The sequence below is a fragment of the Gracilinanus agilis genome, chromosome X, assembly GCF_016433145.1.
Source record: "Gracilinanus agilis isolate LMUSP501 chromosome X, AgileGrace, whole genome shotgun sequence".
Lineage (NCBI taxonomy): Eukaryota > Metazoa > Chordata > Mammalia > Didelphimorphia > Didelphidae > Gracilinanus > Gracilinanus agilis.
The window spans coordinates 64,901,382-64,920,257 of record NC_058136.1 but is presented as its reverse complement, the minus strand read 5'-3'; the positions used below and the strand labels follow the sequence as shown (position 1 = coordinate 64,920,257).

The window sequence follows — 18,876 nt, the reverse complement described above, 5'->3', positions numbered from 1 at the left end:
AAGAAAGAAAGGAAGGAAGGAAGAAAGAAAGAAAGAAAGAAAGAAAGAAAGAAAGAAAGAAAGAAAGAAAGAAAGAAAGAAAGAAAGAAAGAAAGAACCCTTCCCCCCTCTACCCCCCCACAACCCATTGGCCTTAGCCATCAGGCTCTGAACAAAAGAATACAGAGAGAGCATAACAGTGGAGGGTAAAGGAGATGGCAACAGTCACACTCACCAGGCCCAGGAACTGTAAAATGCTAAAATGATAGAAGAACATTAGGCCAGTCGCCAGGAGGGCCCACCAAAAGTTGGAGAGCGGCTCAGGAGTGTAGACACCTGCATGAGAAAAGAATCTGGTGAGACAGATACTCAGAAGATGTCTATGGCTCCATGGCAAATGGAACCACTACTCTATGCCCCATTTGAGTACTCAGTTCAGAAAAGTCACCTGCTGCCTAATGGTGCTCCTCCTAGTGGGGCAGCTAGACCCTGATAAGCATGAATAAGGAATTCCTTAAAGCAATCACAACGTCCACTAGGAGGCACCACAGTGCAGAGTTCCCTGGGCCTGGAGCCAGGAAGACCTGAGTTCAAATGTGCATCAGACACTTCCTAGCTACATGACCCTAGGCAACTCATTGCCCTACTGCCTGCCTCAGTTTCCCCACCTGTAAAATGGGAATCATAAAAACTCCTGCCTCCTAGAGCTCTTGTAAGGATCGGATGGAATAATATTTATATTTTATGTAAATATTTATAAATGTATACAAGTGCTTAGACCAGTGCCTGGCACATAGTAGGTGCTATATCAATGCAATTAACTATTATTATTCGAATTCAAATTCCCATTGGGTTGGAATCAATGGCCATACTTTCCAGACTTCTTTTATTTATTTATTTATTTATTTATTCATTCATTCATTTTTTAGCCCTTGACTTCTATGTATTGGCTCCTAGGCGGAAGAATGGTAAGGGTGGGCAATGGGGGTCAAGTGACTTGCCCAGGGTCACCCAGCTGGGAAGTGTTTGAGGCCGGATTTGAACCCAGGACCTCCCGCCTCTAGGCCTGACTCTCAATCCACTGAGCCACCCAGCTGCCCCCAGTTTCCAGACTTCTAACTCTGAATAGTGTGAATTTGAATATATGCAGCCACTTCAAGGGAATTTCCACTCACTGGGACCCTCTACCCAACCCCATTTCCATTCCTACTCCACTGCCAGCCTGAGTTACTACGCCAGCTGCAATATTTTGAGCCTGAAATTAAGTGCCCTGTTACTAGGATCCTGGGTGGCAGAACTGGAAGGGGCATCTCATAGGAATTGGGGGGAGGAGGGCCCCGAGATGAGGAGGACAAAGTACGAAGGCTCAAGAGTTGAGAAAGTCCAATACCTTCGTTTTACAGACGAGGAAACTGAGCCCCGGAAAGAAGTGGCTTGCCCAAGATCACACAGGATCCTGGAACTAGAGATAACAACACATCCTCTGAGGGGTGGAAGAAGCCACAGAGAGGGGAGCCAGGTTGCCTCTGATTGTCACTGACAGGGGAGAACCTGGTCCTGGGGAGGAAGAGATGGGGGCTCTCTTTGAAGTGAGAGGAACTGAGTTCAAATCCCACTTGAGAGAGGGGAGAGTGGAAGAGAGGGACCATTCCAGCCCGAGAGGAAATTCAAGTCTGACACCCTCTTTAGATTTGGGAAGAAAAGCAATTTGATGGAGAGGGAAATGGAAGACCCGGAATCCTGGCTGATCCTTAAGGATTAAGGAAAAAGTCTGGCAAAAGCAGATTCATTTTCTTTCTATTATGAACTGGACGACCATCATTAATAATAAAGAATAAGCATTAACAAGACGCAACTGAATCCCCCAAAAGGACTGAAAAGATGGCTGACTCTTATGTACCCATAAAAAAAAAGCATGGGGGGGCAGCTGGGTAGCTCAGTGGATGGAGAGTCAGGCCTAGAGACAGGAGGTCCTGGGTTCAAACCTGGCCTCAGCCACGTCCCAGCTGTGTGACCCTGGGCAAGTCACTTGACCCCCCATGGCCCACCCTTACCACTCTTCCACCTAGGAGCCAATACACAGAAGTTAAGGGTTAAAAAAAAAAAGCATTGGATGCTTCCTAGCTCCATAAGCCAAGGCAGCTCATTGCCCTGCTGCCTGCCTTGGTTCTCTGTGGAAGTTTTGTTTGCACTACTTCTGTCTGGAGGGAGTAGGAAGCTTCCGGCCAGCAGAGGGCAGCATCGTCTCTGCGATAGTCGCTATAGAATGAGGGTATTGGGGCCACTTGGTTTTCTTTGTAATCCTACGTGTTTTCTTTTAGGCTTTTGAAAATGTGAGTCTGGGAAGGAGGCCACAGGCTTCCCCAGACTCCCCAGAGGGCTCCAGGGCACCCAAAAGAGGCGAAATGTCAGAAGTGGCGCGTGACCCATTCCGGCTCACTCTCTCCCCAGTGGGGCCAGAAGATCCACCACACCCAAAGCGATGCCTAAACCCTTTCAGACAGCCCTGTAAACCAGGGATGGGCCAACTTTGAAAGAGGGGCCAAAGGAAAGGAAATGCTCCTCTGTCAGTCTGTTTCTAAGGAGACTCTTTCCAAGTTTCATTGTATCGTATCCTACTCGTTGTGTTTGTCACATTAGGCCGGATAGAACATTTCAGGGGGCTGCATCTGGCCCGTGGGCCATAGTTTGCCCATCACTGCTGTAAACCAATGGTGTCCTACTCAAATGGAAACTAGGACCCTCCCATTAGACATTAAGGCCCCCTGCTGGCCACAGAGCGACTTGCCTTTGCAAGGTGGCCTTCTCTTTGGTTTATTGCATTTGTTCCTTAGTTTGTTCTGACCCGGTTCTTCAGGCTGTACTCTAGACTACCTTGAACCCTCCCTGCCCACCTGGTTCTCTGCGTTACCACAAAGGCAACCTTGATGGCAAAGTTGCCTTCCCTCCCCCAGATCCCGTGGCATTAGCAACTCGTTCAAGAACCAGCCGAGGTCGAGGAAACGCCCTTGGGTGGTGGTTTAACAGGCTGCGGCTGAGCGGGCACCCATCTTCCTGAGGTAACTTAAAGCCCTCGAGCAGAGTCTCCAAGGCAGAGGTGAACCCGGGTTGGGACCCTGAGCTGGGGAAAAAAGGACTTCTGGGAGTATCCCAGAGCGGCCCAATCACTGGACATCAAGAGCCTGCCTCCATGGGGAAGGCGAGGGACAGAGGGAGGGCGGGCGAAGGGAAGGGAAAGGAGAGGGTGACACAGAGACAGAGACAGGAGCTCCAATCTGAACCCCAGCACCAAGCGGGCTTTAGGGTCCATTTTACACACCATCACCAACAGGAAGAAGGTAAATCAAAAGGTCAGCGCATTTGGAATCAGAGGAAGCAAAACAAAATTTGTGCCGTTCAGTTGTTTGCATCATGTCTGACTTCATGACCTCTTTGGGGATTTTCTCAGCAGAGATCCTGTGCTGGTTTGCCATTTCTTTTGCTAGCTCATTTTGCAGGTGGGGAAACTGAGGCAAACAGAATTTCAGCGACTCGTTCAGGGTCACATAGCTAGGAAGTGTCTGAGGCCACATTTCATGACCCCATTTGGGGCTTTCTCCACAGTGATCCTGGGGTGGTTTGCTATTTCTTTCGCTAGCTCATTTTACAGATGGGGAAATGGAGGCAGAGCAAAGTGCCTCGCCAGGGTCACCCAGCTAGGAAGTGTCTAAGTACCATCTGGCCATTCTCTTCCTCTGAGGTACCTTTCACTTACGCCAAACAGACCCAGCTCTTCACACCACTGTCTCCTCATTAGACTCTGAGCTCCTCGAGGCAGGACCTGGTTTTTTGGTCTTTCTCTCTATCTCCAGTGCTCGGAGAGCTGGCCTCTAAGCCAGAAGGCCTGCCTGCAAACCCCTTGTCTGACGCAAACCAGCCTCCGAGTGTCCTTGGCCAAGTCACAGCCTCTCTGGGCCACTCTAAGACAAGAAGCTGCAGAGACCTTGTCTTGATGAAATCACAGGTCTGGTACCCTTCACCCCAATCTCCTGCTCCCCAAATCCCCAGGACTGACTCCCCTAGGAAAGCGGGAACGCAGATTGGCTTGGAGAATGGAACCCGGCTCTCAAGCTTCTCTGGAATGCGGCCGAGGGCGGCCGGCTCCTTCCCTCTCAAACGTGAACCCCTGAATGATGGGGATCCCACCCCAAGGAGCACAGGGCCCAGGCAGCCCAGGCAAGGCCTCCTCCGCTTCTCTCCTGCAGAGATAATTATCTTCCCAGGAGTAACGACGGGAGTTCTCGTGGTGCTTGCTGAGGCCTAGCCCGTTTGATGCTCGGGACAGCCCTGCGTTTATTGGACAAACGTGCCCGGGGGCACGGGCGATAACTGCCATCAAAGGCTCCTCCAGACAAACCCCTCCACAGGCACCATCAGGGGCTCCCTCTCTGGCCCTGGGCCTAAATCTGACATTCAACGAACTGTGTGACACTGAGCAAGTCCCTGCCCCTCCCTGGGCCTCAGTTTCCTCATCTGGAAAATAAAAGGGGTTGAACTCAGTGGCCTCTGAGGTGCTTTCCAACCCGAAGGCCATGGTTAGCACCATTTGCTAAGGGCCCACTTTGTGTTTGCTGTCCGGGGAGACGCCAACGGCAGATACGGCATAGTCTGCCATACTCTTAGCCCTTCTGGAGGTAGCTGGGGGATAAGCCAGACCACCCCCCCCCCAGATACTCCATGATGCTCCATGATATTGCATTAGAGAATGAGAAGGACAACGCGAGGGGGGAACCATGACGCACTGGGGGTGGCGGAGGGAAGAGGTAGCCCTCCTGCACATCAAAAAATGAGCAGAGGTAGATGAAGTGGGGCACCTAGTGGCTCATTGGATACAGAGCCAAGACTAGAGAGGGGAGGTCCTGGGTTCAAATCTGACCTCAGACATTGCCTAGGTGTGTGACCCTGGACAAATCACTTAACCCCCATTGCCTAGCCCTTACCACTCTTCTGCCTTGGAACCAATACACAGTATTGAATCTAAGATGGAAAGTCCTGGGTTCAAATGTGGCCTCAGCCACTTCCCAGCTGTGTGACCCTGAGCAAGTCACTTGACCAACCATTGCCCAGCCCTCACCACTCTTCTGCCTTGGGACCAGTACACAGTACTGAGTCTAAGATGGGAGGTAAAAGTGAAAAAAAAAAAAGATCAGGAAATTCAACAAATCCAGGAAGGGAAAGCAAGGAAATGCAGGTACCTGAAAGAAAGGTGGGGTACTGGGAGCGGGCGTGGAGGTAGTTGGGGAGCAGAGCACATTTAGAAGGGCCTGATCTGGCAGAAAGGCAACAGGGTGTCAGACCATTAGACTCTTGGTCAGTCCATCAGCTGTGGAACCTCTGACACACCCTCATCTCTCTCTCTCTCGTTCACCCCACACGGTCGGCCATTTTCCAAGTTTCTGTGACCACCACCCTGAGTCGGGCCTTCCTCACCTCTCGTCTAGACTACAGCAATGGTCTCCCTGCACCCAGTCCCTCCCATTCGTTCTCCACACAGCTTCCAAAGTGACAAAGATCCCCGACTCCCCCACTCAAGAAGCATCGATGGCTCCCTTCTGCCTCTTGGATAAACTACAAACTCCTCTTGTTTGATGTTTTTGATCTTCCTTCACAATCTGGCCTCCAACCAACGGTTCTCATTAAACTCTCATTCCGACCGACCCCGTCGCCCCGTCGCTACCACAAGAGAATCGGGGGGGGGGGGGGGGAGGGGGGCCTTTAGTAAACATCGGCTAAAATGGAGCTGAGCTGTCTCTAGCTCTCTGGATGGACCATCTCGGTGGCCCCGGCCAACAAAGAGAACCGAAGCCTGCTGGCTCTTTGAAGCTCTTCTTTGAGGTGTTCGCTAAATCTCGACTTTCTCAACATTGGCCAGGATCAAAGTCTTCCCTTTGCAAACGGGGACGGTGCCCGCTGCGCTCCAACCCGCTGGCGCCTTCACCATCCCCCGAGCTCTTTCCCGGAGCAAAGACGAGGCTGCCTCAGTGGCCATATTCTCCATGTCAGGCAGCCGCCCTGGTCTGGGTGACTTGAAGCCATTCTCTCCAGGGCAGCTGAACAATTCGTTCTCTTACATCAGCCTCTTAACCAGGAGCCATAATTGATGACAGAGATAAGGCCGGCTGTTTACTCCCGGCTCAGCCTTTCTTGTTGGGTTCCCTCCTTAGGCAGCTGAGCCTGGTGGAGTCAGGAAAAGCTGAGCTCAAATCTCAGCTCAAACACTTACCAGCTGTGTGATCCTGGGCCAGTCACTGCCTGCCTCAGTTTCCTTATGTGTAAAGTAAGATTGAATGAGATCTCTGCTGTAAAGTGCGTAGCATAGACACCTACTATGTGTCTGGCACATAGTAGGTGCTACATTCAGATATTACATTCATTCATTTTTTTTAACCCTCACCTTCCATCTTGAAGTCAATACTGTGGATTGGCTCCAAGGCAGAAGAGCCGTAAGGGCTAGGCAATGGGGGTCGAGTGACTTGCCCAGGGTCACCCAGCTGGGAAGTGTCTGAGGCCAACATTCATTCATTTTTCAGTCATGTGTGACTCTTTGTGACCCTGCTTGGGATTTTCTTGGCAATGATGACAGAGCAGTTTGCCATTTCCTTCTCCACCTCCTTTTTCAGATGAGGAGCTTGAGGCAAACAGGGTGTCTGAAGCCAGAGTTGAACTTGGGGAGACGATGAGCCTTCCTGCCTCCAGAGCTGGCACTCTATTCCCCTGCAGCACCACCTACCTGCCCTATACAAATGCTAGCTGAAGGGGGCAGCTGGGTAGCTCAGTGGATGGAGAGCCAGGCCTAGAGACGGGAGGTCCTGGGTTCCAATCTGGCCTCAGAGACTTCCCGGCTGGGTGATCCTGGGCAAGTCACTTGACCCCCATTGCCTACCCCTTACCACTCTTCTGCCTTGGAGCCAATACACAGTGTTGACTTTAAGACGGAAGGTGAGGGGTTAAAAAAAAAAAAAGGAATGTTCATTTCTTTCATTATTAGTAACTTGAGCCTTTTTCCAAGCTTGCCAAATCTTCCATTTTTGACCGGAAGTGACCTCAGAGACTCTTCAGTCCAACCTCCAAATTGATAGATGAAGAACCCAGAGTGAAGTGACTTGTCCAGGGTCCCACAACCAGGATGGCTCCTAAGTGGATCTGAACTGGCTTCTTCCTGACTGCAGGCCTGGCCTCCTCGCCATCACCCACACAGTGACTTGGAAGTAACCTGGATTCCTCTTGACAATGTTGTGTTCATATTATCTGGAAATTAATCTACCGCAGGCGGAGACCGACTTTGTGTAGCGTCTGGCGGTTCTTTCCGCAGGGGACATGCCCAGTTTTTCATCGGGACGCGAGCATGCTGGAGAATGGTTGTCCTTATCCAGGCCCTGCTGCATCTCTTCGCTCTGCTCATTTCCTTTTTAATGAGGCTTTTTTATTACCTGGAATTTTCGAGTTTCGTGTAATCAGGCCCATCGATCTTGCCTGAATAATTCTCTTTTATTTGCTGAAGGGAACATCATTTCCCTCCTCGTTCCAGCTTCTTCCATCTTTTGTATCTTTTTTTTAATTTTGCAGGTCATCACCAGCTGGCACTCTGAGCGGCTGCCCTCGCAAGATCCCAATCGCTTCCCCATCAAATTGCCAAGCCATTTCCACCCCCTCCTGTCCTTTTGTTAAAGGCCTCCTTTTCTCTGGGCTCCTCAAACAATACCCTTTGGGCGGCCCTTTGCCCGGACATCTGCCTTCCCTCCTCTGTCCCATCAGTCTCTTCCGTTCTCTCTCTTTCACTTGGGATGACCAATTCTGAATACGCTTCTTCTTTCTCTTCAGTGCCCCCTCCCAGGTCCTCGCCCTCCCGCTCCATAGTGCATGGAAAATCATCTGGAGAGCAGCACCTCTTCCACTGGATCCTCAGCCAAGCCATCGATCATGATGGACCATCCTTTCGCTTGAGTCATTGCAGGCTTTGAATTGTCCTAAGTTGGGCTGCCTCTACGGTATTGTGAGGTGGCTTCTGGGTTCTTTTTTAACCCCTCACCTTCCATGTTGGAGTCAATACTGTGTACTGGCTCCAAGGCGGAAGAGTGGTAAGGGTAGGTGATGGGGGTCAAGTGACTTGCCCAGGATCACCCAGCCAGGAAGTGTCTGAGGCCGGATTTGAACCCAGGACCTCCCGTCTCTAGGCCTGGCTCTCCATCCACTGAGCTACCCAGCTGCCCCCGACTTCATTTTTTTTTAAACCCTTAACTTCTGTGTATTGACTTATAGGTAGAAGAGTGGTAAGGGTGGGCAATGGGGGTCAAGTGACTTGCCCAGGGTCACCCAACTGGGAAGTGTCTGAAACCAGATTTGAACCCAGGACCTCCCGTCTCTAGGCCTGACTCTCACTCCACTGAGCTACCCAGCTGCCCCTACCCCCAGCTTCATTTTTGAATAGTGTCATTTTGATGCTTTCTCCATCTTTATTGTGAAGAGACAAGGATGCAAATTACCCAAGAGGTAATTAGCTGGGAGAAAAGACTGTCTGAAAAGAGAGCCCAGGGGGGCAGCTGGGTGGCTAGGTGGATGGAGAGCCAGGCCTAGAGACTGGAGGTCCTGGGTTCAAATCTGGCCTCAGGCACTTCCCAGCTGGGTGACGCTGGGCGAGTCACTTGACCCCCATTGCTTAGCTCTGACCACTCTTCTGCCTTGGAACCAATACCCAGTATTGATTCTAAGATGGAAGGTGAGGGGTTAAAAAAAGAGGGCCGCTCCTGGCCAGGAGAGTGGAGAGGAAGATGACTGAGATGGTGATGACCCCCCATTCCCGCCTCTTCCCCGACACCGTTCATGCCCCGTGAGGATTAGGTAAAGGTACCAGGGATGTCTGGCCAATCGGGGGGACTTCCAGGATGAGGGACCAAAGCTGTTCTGTTTGGGCCCAGATTGTAGAACCACGAGAGATGCGGGGAAGATGCAGACAGGTAGACCCCCGGCTCCCTGGGGATCACAGAACCTCGGAGGAGCAGGTCTTGCCAATATGACCCAGAGGAGATGGAGATGCTGCGATGGGCAAACGGCCCCAGAAGGGAGGCTTGGGCCAGGCTCAGGCCTGGGAGCAATGGAGGGCTGCTGCTTCCTGCTCCCTCAGGTGAGGTGCTTTTGAGAGATCTGCTTGGAAGGAGTCTCAGAGAGGTTTCGGCTTGCCCTGCTGCGAGACCGCCATCTTGGCTCGGCCCCCTAGTGGGCTCGTTTCAGATTCTAGGCTACGAGACAACACGGCTCAGTGGCAAGAGCTCTGAACTCACAGTCCCAGGACCCGAGTGCAAATCTGGATGCTGTCACCTCCTCCCTTTGTGACCCTGCACAAGTCCCTTGCCCTCCCAGGGCCTCTGTAAAATGAGGGGGTAGGACTAGAGGCTCCTTTGAGTGTGGGATCTCAGACTTGATCATCTGGGGCTTGGATGACTTCCTTAACTACTTCATGAAAGGCAAAGCCCCCCCCCCCCCAAAGACTCCAGAGCCTTGCCTCTATTTGCCCCAAAGCATCCCCCTGCTGCTCCGAGGAAGCCCAAGGCATTGGCCTGTGCTCTCTGAAGTCTGATGATCGCCCAAGAGGGCAGCAGATGGCAGCAGAGAGCCAGAAACCTCCTCCACTTCCCACTTGGCCAAGAGTCAGAGTGAGAGTGAGGGAGGGCCCACACTCACACCTCCATCCTCACCCCCGACTTTATTTGTCACGGAATTCACTAGGGCAACCGCTCAGGTTTGTTCCTGAGCAAAAGGACAAAATGGCCTCTAGGGAAAAGGGAGCTCAGCTCCCATGCTGCTTTGCTCCTAAGCCCTCATAAGAGATGGCTTTACGGACAGGGAGAGAGAGGAGACGAAATGAAGAGGATGTAAACATTTTAAAAATCGATGAAAATTCATTTTAAAATGTCATTAAAAAAAGGAAAGGGCAGTTCAGATATTCTACTACTACCCCAGGGACCCTGAGCAAATCCCTTCTCCTCCTTGGGCCTCAGTTTCCTTCTTTGTAAAATAAAGGGGTTGAATCGGAAAGCCTCTGAGGTCCCTTTGAACTATAAATCGATGCCCTCATCATCTTATACCAAGGGGACGAATGTCCGCCAATCTAGACTGGGTCACACTTGGCCCATGTGAAGCCGATGGTAAACGGTGGTCTTTGTTATCTGTCCAGATCGTCCTAGAGTTGAGGTTCAAACAGAATAGCCATCATCCTGTTCTGCTCTCCCACGAAGGCCAGGAGCTTTCCAACTTAGCCCTGTCTGTGTCTGCTCTAGTCACTTCTGAGCACCGTTCTTTACAGAGAAGGAAACTGAGGCAAAGTAGTCCCCAAGGCCATATCTAACATCCCAATCTAATCCGGCCCCCCTTTAATTTCCTCTCCTCCCGAATCCCAGGACTCCCGACATCTTGGCCGCTCTGCCCCATCCTTGGTACAAATAAGAACGAGCTTCCCGATGTGACCTCTATGGAGCTTCAGTGATTTCACTCTACTCTTTGGTCCCATCCAGAGCCCACGCCCTGGCCACTAGGGAAATGATGGGGTTGGAGAGCAGGCGGGCACATTTCCCCCTCCCCCCAGTGGAAAAATCCTCTGGCTCCCATTCTTTGCGGGGGGGGGGGGGTGGATTAGCCGTGCTACCTTCTTATGTGGAGGCCTGCGGGCCTTCAAAGCCCAAACTCTGAACAGTGCCGTTATTGTAAAAGCAAGGAATTAAGCTTTGAATGGTAATTAAGCTATAATTAAACTAGGAATCAAGGCTGAAATCTATAGCTAATCTAAGAGCTGAGAAACCAAGGTCGCAATCTCTCGATGGAGCTTTATCGCCTAGTAACAGGAAGGTAGAAGCAGCGACAGGCAGGAACCAAATGCTCTTTGTTCTGGAAATATAACAACCAGCCTCAAGCTGGGAGAGGAGAATTCGCCCAACCCGAAGGCCAGGATTTTATGCTGTTATACACTACGGACAGACCTTCCATTGGACTCCTTACTTCCTCAAGGTAAACCTTCTGTCCTGATTGGTAACTACATGGACGTACCAAGCCCAAGATAGTTCCCAAGAGTGCTCCAGCAATTGTAGTGGGCTCTTACTGGGAGCTCTCTCCCTCTCTGTCTGCAAGATGTCACCGCTTCACTTTGGGAGATGAACTTTCCTTACATTTGCATTCTCTCTCTACCTACCTACCATCTACCTACTATCTGTCTCTCCACCTAGCATCTATCTATCTACCTACCAATGATCTACTTGTTTATTCACCCACAACTAGCTGGGCACCCACTCTCTACCTATTCTAAGAAATCAAATGGATATAAAAGGATAGATTTTAAAATATTAGAGTATTAAAAGATTTATTGGTAGCCATTAGAAAAATGAAGCCATGTGCCATGTTAAGAGTCAGTTTGAAAGGACCACCATTACCTCCGCCACCATGCTACTTCAGCTGGAAAAGAGAGCCCATCCAGTCCTCAGTCTTTATCCTTCTCTCTACATTATTATGTTTCCTGTCTACATGATTACACAAGAGAAGAAGCCAGTTGGCTCTTGGGAAATGTAGTTTGAAAGACCCCTAAACTTCCATAGTAAGTTTAGATCAGAGACCTCAAAATTTCAATTACACACTATCATCTATCTATCCTATCTATCCTTTCTATCTACCCATTTGCTAACCACTTAGCCTTTCTATCTACCTACTATCTATCTATCTACCTTTTGTCTAGCTATTTATCTATCTACCAACCTATCCTTTTCAAACTGCCTTCCCACCATTTATCTATTTATCTCTCTACTTACTATCTACCTATCATCTATCTATCCTCTCTTCCTTCCTTCCTTCCTTCCTTCCTCTCCTATTTGTCTGTCTGTCTATCTATCTATCTATCTATCTATTTTTTTATTTATCTATCTAGACCTACTCTTTCTTAATCTACCATTCACCTATCTACCTACTATCTAGTTACCAACTATCTACCTCTATCTCTCTACCCTTCTATCTACCCACTATCTATCTATCCACCTATCTATTTATCTATCTACTTATCTAGCCAGGCTTCAATGATCAACCTATCATCTTTCTGTCTGTCTGTCTATCTACTTTCTACCAACTATCCACCTATCACCTCTCTATCCTTCTGTCCATCTACCTACTCTCTCTCCATATTTATGTATCTACCTACTTATCAAGCCAGGCTCCAACTATCTACCTACCTACGTATCCACCAACCGTCTAGCCTTTCTATCTACCTACTATGGAGCTACGTGTTATCTACCTTCTCATCATCTATTTATCTGCCTACCCACCATTCATCTTCTTCTGCCTACCTATCTAGTTGCCTATGTCTCCACTGATCCAGCTAGCTAGCAACCTGCCTGCCTTCTAGCTTCTCTTCCTTCCTTCCTTCCTATCTTACTATTCTCTATCATCTAGCTCTGCTTTCTCTATACACACTACATAGACAGAGATGTGTGTTTAAGTAAATAACAGAGTGACCTGGAATAGAAGCAGAGGCTTTGTATTTTTCTCCCTTGACCTTCTCCCATTCATGCTGTCACCAGGGGACCCTGGGATAGACACACCTTCCAAAAGCATGACCGAGTCTGGACTGGGCCATGTGGCTGGTGGTGTGCCTGGCTGGGCCTTACCTCCTTTCCACAGCAGATAGACTGGCACCACATAAAGCATGATGTGTTGAATGTAGTAGATTTCCAACTCCAAGGGGAGCTGCAGAGACAAAAGAAGAGGAACTCAGGAGACAGTACTTCATTGAAGGAGTTGGACAGAATCTCTGCAATATATATACATATATATATACAATATTATTATTATATATATGAGAGACAGACAGACAGACAGACAGACACACACACACACACACACACACACACACAGAGAGAGAGAGAGAGAGAGAGAGAGAGAGAGAGAGAGAGAGAGAGAGAGAGATACTATTTGTAAAGCACATAGCACAATGCCTGGCACATAGCAGACCCTTAACAAATGCTTGCTGATTGATCTTATCAAGCATGTTGAAGGCAGGGAACACTTCTCTTTTGCATTTGTATCACTAGTACCTAACACAGTGTCTTAATAAAGGTTTGTTGATCGACTAACTGCCTCTTCTCTGCCTAGTCTCTATTAGAACCCTCAAGGCCCTCTAGAGTTCCTGCCACCTAGCACTGTCAGGCAACATAGTCCTCAGTGCCTAGCCCAGGGTCTGGCACATAGTCATCTTCATAAAGGTTCTTTGATTGCCTAAGAGTACTCCCAAATGGGCAAATACCCAACTTTGTCATCTAAAAAAGAAGGGGATGGCCCCCAATACTGTCTCACTGACCCTTTCATTCAGCCCTCTGGTACTTACCAGACGAGTGTTCACCACAGGAAAAAGCAATGCCAGAAGAGCCCCATTTAGCATGTGCATCTGTAGCCTGCAAGAGAAATGAGGAGAAGGCCATCCATGTTAGTCACTGTCTGCTCTGAAATGGGCAACCCAGGTAGGGGTGTGTGTGTGTGTTGGTACATGGCTTAGTAGAGGATATTGGCCCAAATGGACACACATCTTGTGGAAATGGATGCTTTTTGAGGGGCTCAATTAGCTTTGGGGTGCTTGATATTTCTTTTTTTAACCCTTCCCTTCCATCTTAGAGTCAATACTATGTATTGTTTCCTAGGCAGAAGGATTAGGCAATGGGGGTTAAGTGACTTGCCCAGGGTCACCCAGCTACAAAGTGTCTGAGGCCACATTGGAACCCAGGATCTCCCGTCTCTAGGCCTGGTTCTTAATCCACCGAGCCACCCAGCTGCCCTCTTCTTCCTAGCTTCCTTTTTTTTTTAACTCCTACCCTCCATCTTAGAATCAAAACTGTGTATTGGTTCCAAGGCAGAAGAGAGGTAAGGGCTGGGCAATGGGGGTGAAGTGACTTGCCCAGGGTCACCAAGCTAGGAAGTGTCTGAAGCCAGATTGGAACCCAGGACCTCCTATCTTCAGACCTGCCCCATGATTTCATTCTGACCATCCATCTGTAGATGGAGAAACAGGTTAGCAAGGGCTATTATTATTATTATTATTACTGCTATGTTGATGCTGATGATTCCATTAGAATCTGGCTTATTACATGCATCGGATATATCACATCAGATATATTATATCTCAAGTCTTCTCCACAAACGTTGTTACACATAGTAATAGGCAGATACTGTCTGCTTAGCCTATCATGCCCAATGTTTGCTCCATACTAAAAGACCATGAATGGAATGGCTATTAACCCTAACACTAACCCTTCTATCCTTAGGAGGTTTACCACCACTCACAGGATTTATACCTAAATGACTAATCTTGAAAGAACTAACATTTTACAATAACAACCCACAATTCCCCTGGGTTTTACATGTGTTGTTGATCAAGACCTATTTCCATTTTACTGATATTTGCACTAGAGTTATCGTTTAGTGTCTACATCTCCAATAATATCCCCATCAGCCCATGTGTTCAAGCAGTTGTTTTTCTTCTGTGTTTCCGCTCCCACAGTTCTTCCTCTGATTGTGGCTGGTTTTCTTCCTCATAAGTCCCTCAGCCTTGCTCTGGATCCTTGCATTGCTGCTAGTAGAGAAGTCTGTTAATGTTTGATTTTACCACGGTGTATCAGTCTCTGTGTACAATGTTCTTCTGGCTCTGCTCCTTTCACTCTGCATCACTTCCTGGAGGTCTTTCCAGTTCACATGGAATTCCAGGGAAGCTATAATTGATCAGTCATAGAATCACAGAATGGAGGCTTGGAATGGACGTCCATGGCCACCAGCTCAATCCTTACTTGAAAAGAATCCAGCCCCACTAAAACATTCAACAAGTGGTGAGTGGAAGACCTCCAAGGGAGAGGACTCAGATACATCTTATGGCAGCCCATTACACGTTGTGATTCTTGGGAAGTTTTTCTTACTATCAAGCCAAAAGTCCCATAACTTCTCCCCATGGTTACTGGTCCTGCCCTCTGGGGACAAAGAGAGCTTTCTTCCCCATGACAGCCCTTCAAACACCTGAAGACATTGCTGTCATGTCCCACCTTCCTCCAGACACAGAAACAGACACAGACACACACAGACACACACAGACACACACAGACACACAGACACACACACACACACACACACATACACACACACACACACACACACACACACACACACAGAGGAAATCTACCTGAGTTCTGTGCTCTGAGGGTCCCCAATTCCTTCAATCAATCCTCATTAAAGATGGAGTCATAAAGTTAATTTCTTGACCCCAGGCTGACTTTACATTTTTAGCCCTACTGAATGTCATCTTAGTGGGTTCTGCCCAGACCTCTGACCCTCTGAGGAGCCTCTTTTGTGTCATGGACTCCCTTGGCAGTCTGGTGGAGCCTATAGACCCTTTTCAGAATAATATTTCTAAATAATTGAAGAAAACAATGCAGTTCCGTTAGAGAACAGTGACAAGAAAGATATCATTTGTTTTCACCCAAGTTCATGGACCGCCAAAAGCTTGTTAACATCCCTTGGGAGGAGGAATGCATAGGTGTGTCGGTGAGCACCCCTCCATGCCCCTTCCTTGAGTTTCCCCCTCCCCTCCCGGCTATCAAGATCTTTTTGAATCCCGTCATGAATTCCATTTGACATCCCTCCCGGCCTTGTGTACTGCACAGATGCGATGATCCTGCCTTCCGTGTCTATGAGAGAAATGTCAAATAGCTGATGGTCGAGCACAGATTCCTGAAGCACTCCATTAGAGACCTCCAGCCAAGCTGATGCCAAACCATCAAACGAATACTCTTTGGCACTGACTATCCAGCCACTGTAGGTCCTCCCAATCGTACCACATCTCTCCATCTTTCGCACACGGCGAGCATGGCATGCTCTATTAAACCCTTTGCTAAGCTCTATCATTGAGAACATTCCCTGGTTGCCCAATGGCACTACCAGGTTTTGATTTTCTTTTCCAGATGTTCATTAAATATCTCTAATAATATAGTCTCAAAAATCTGAAAGTCACACTCCCTGGCCTGGGGTTCATAGACTCCCTTTGCTTCCCTTTTTCAGACATCGGGATGGCGTTTGCCCTTTTATCATTTTATGGCTCGATCATCCCTTCTGCCAAATCTACGAGAACCTGGGGATGTTGATCATCTGGGGTGGGGGCCCAGAATTCATCAAAGGCACCCAGACGTTCATTTCCCACCTCCTTAACTCTATCTTGGGTGTCAATAGCAGGTTAGCGATTTTTGTTGTCAATTCCCAAACATGGCTCCATCTCTTCAGGAGAGGAAGAGGAAACAAAAAGAGTGGAGCAGCCCTCATCTCCTCTCTCTGCTGTCAGCCATCACTGTCCCATTCAACAGAAGCACCAAACAATGTTAAGTGATAACAGATGAGCCAAGTGGCTCCATTCCTATTTGGGGCCCTTCTTTGATCCTTCGCTTTCATTTTGGAGGATGGATTTAGTTTGCGCATAGCCTATTCTTTTGGTTCTGCCTTCTCGCCAACCTTGTATTATCTCACAAAGGTTGCTTCAGATTTTTTTAATGCCCCGAATGTGTTGGTCTTAATTACACTCTACAAATTCACTGTATTATGTATTTGTTTCCTCATTGTTGTTCATTTAGTTTGACCCCAGTCTTTTGTTCTTTCTACAAATGTTGCTGCTATGAAAATCTCTGAAGAGCCTCTTTTGTGGTTTGTTTTTTAAAATAACCCTTTGGGGCATATAATCCCAACGATGGGATTATTGGGCCAAAGGGCACGATTCTTTCTGAAACTCTTTCTGCTCTCTCCCAGAATGCTCTCCAAGAAACGTGCTCCAAGTTTCTACCAGAAAGAGAGAAGTCGGACCTGCTTCTCCACAGTCGCGCCAGCATCGAGCGGCCCTGTGCTTTTCTCCATTTTGCCAATCCGATGGGTAGGATGTGAGACTGAGCTTTTTGTCAAATGTTTACATCAAATCTGTGCTTTTACTTTTGAAAACATTTTGTCTACGACCTCTTAAAGACCAAGAATGCTGAAGCAGCTTTTGGACAGCACCCATCAATGTTCTAGGAACGGTGCTAAGTGCATTCCAGGTATTCTCTTATTTGATCGGCACAACAACAAGGGAGGTGCTATCATTAGCCCCATTTTACAGTTCAAGAAATGGAGGCATAAGTGATTCAAGTAGCTGAGGCCAGATTTGAACTCGGCTCTTCCTGCTTCTAGGTCCAGTGCTCTGTCCAGGGTACTACCCGCTGCCTGGAAGGTATCCATGGGGAATTCAAAGTTATCTTGGAGAATGGTCAGCAATCCTTTACATAGGTTCCCTGTACAAGTTTACATCTTGCCATGGGCAGGCTGCTTTATAGTTATCCTTTTTCCATAAACATTCCTGCCATTTGTCGACTTGACATTCATTCCCTCTTAATCCCGTTTTTGTTGGGCAGACGTTTCCACTGTATCGTAGGTAACTTTTGAAGTCATTTAATGTAATTGCCTTTCTCTTTTTGTAAAAGCTCCTTCCCTTTTGTCCTAGCATCAATTCGAGGACAGTGACTTGGCCAGGGTCACCTCGCTCAAAAGCGGATATATAAGGTTAGATTTGAAGCCGGGTCTTCCTGACTCCAGGCCTGGTGCTCTATCCACTGTGCTAGCCAAGCTGCACCTTCCTTTGTATTAATGAGTAAATTGTCTTCTCACTTCTGCAATTTCTGTCTTTCCAGGTTTCCCAAAGTCTTTACTTTCATCATTTCCAATTTGCAATTTCAGAGATGACTTTAGTGGATATTTCTGTCTATCTCTAGCTGCATATCTAGTTATGTGATCTTTTCTTCCAATCTTTGAGCCCTTCCTTAGGCCTAGAGATGGGGGCACCTGGGTTCAAACAAATCCAGCCTCAGATACTTGCTAGCTATGTGATCTTGGGCAAGTCACTTCACCCCCATTGCCTAGCCCTTACCACTCTTCTGTCTTAAAATCGATACTAAGAGGGGCAGCTGGGTGGCTCGTGGGTTGAGAGTCAGGCCTGGAGATTAGAGTCCTGGATTCAAATTTGACCTCAGATACTTCCTAGTTCTATGACCCTGGACAAGTCACTTCACCCCCCATTGCCTAGCCCTTACCGTTCTTTGGCCTTGGAATTAATACTTAGTATTGATTCTAAGACAGAACGTAAAGTGTTTTTTTAATGAATAAAAAGGATTTAATGGGGGCAGCTAGGTGGCTCAGTCAACAGAGAGCTAGACTTAGAGGAGTGGTCCTGTGTTTAAATCTGGTCTCAGACACTTCCTAGCTGGGTGACCCTGGGCAAGTCACTTGACCCCCATTGCCCAGCCCTTACCGCTCTTCTGCCTTGGAATTGACACAGAAAGTAAGGGGCTTAAAAAATTAATAAACTCTATTACAAAAATGAATAATATGGGAAGAGGATTTGAGTGATAATATATGTATAACCCAGTAGAATTGCTTGTCAAGTCTGGGACGGGAGAAGGAGGAGAGGAGGGAGACAACATGAATCATGGAACCATGGAAAAAATGTTTTCAAATAAAATCTTAAATAAAAAAAAAGAATTAATAAAAAGAATACATTGGAGACAGCTGGGTGACTCAGTGAACAGAGAGCCAGGTCTGGAGATAAGAGGTCTGGGTTCAAATGTGGACCCAGATACTTCCTAGCCGTGTGACCCTGGGCAAGTCATTTAACCCCCACTTTTTTTTTTTTTTTTTTATCCTGGGACTCCATTCTAGGAGCATAGGGCCACAACCAGTAGGCAATGGGTCGCTCAGGGTCACCCAGCTGGGAAGTGTCTGAGCCCGGATTTGAACCTAGGACCTTTCGTCTCTAGGCCTGGCTCTCAATCCACTGAGCTA

At 48.1% G+C, this 18,876-nt stretch overlaps 1 protein-coding gene across 1 annotated transcript in view; it reads right to left on the bottom strand.

The window, feature by feature from the left end:
* Positions 1 to 98: 98 nt before the first annotated feature.
* The window catches only part of TMEM164 (transmembrane protein 164), a 43,499-nt gene continuing 24,721 nt past the window's right edge, over positions 99 to 18,876 (bottom strand). Inside the window, exons 2-4 of the mRNA XM_044682527.1 lie at positions 13,373 to 13,439; positions 12,657 to 12,735; positions 99 to 315 (exon numbers count right to left, since the gene is read on the bottom strand). Coding sequence (XP_044538462.1) covers positions 134 to 315; positions 12,657 to 12,735; positions 13,373 to 13,432 — 321 coding nt within the window. The 5' untranslated portion in view covers positions 13,433 to 13,439 and the 3' untranslated portion in view covers positions 99 to 133. The remainder of the gene's footprint in view (positions 316 to 12,656; positions 12,736 to 13,372; positions 13,440 to 18,876) is intronic.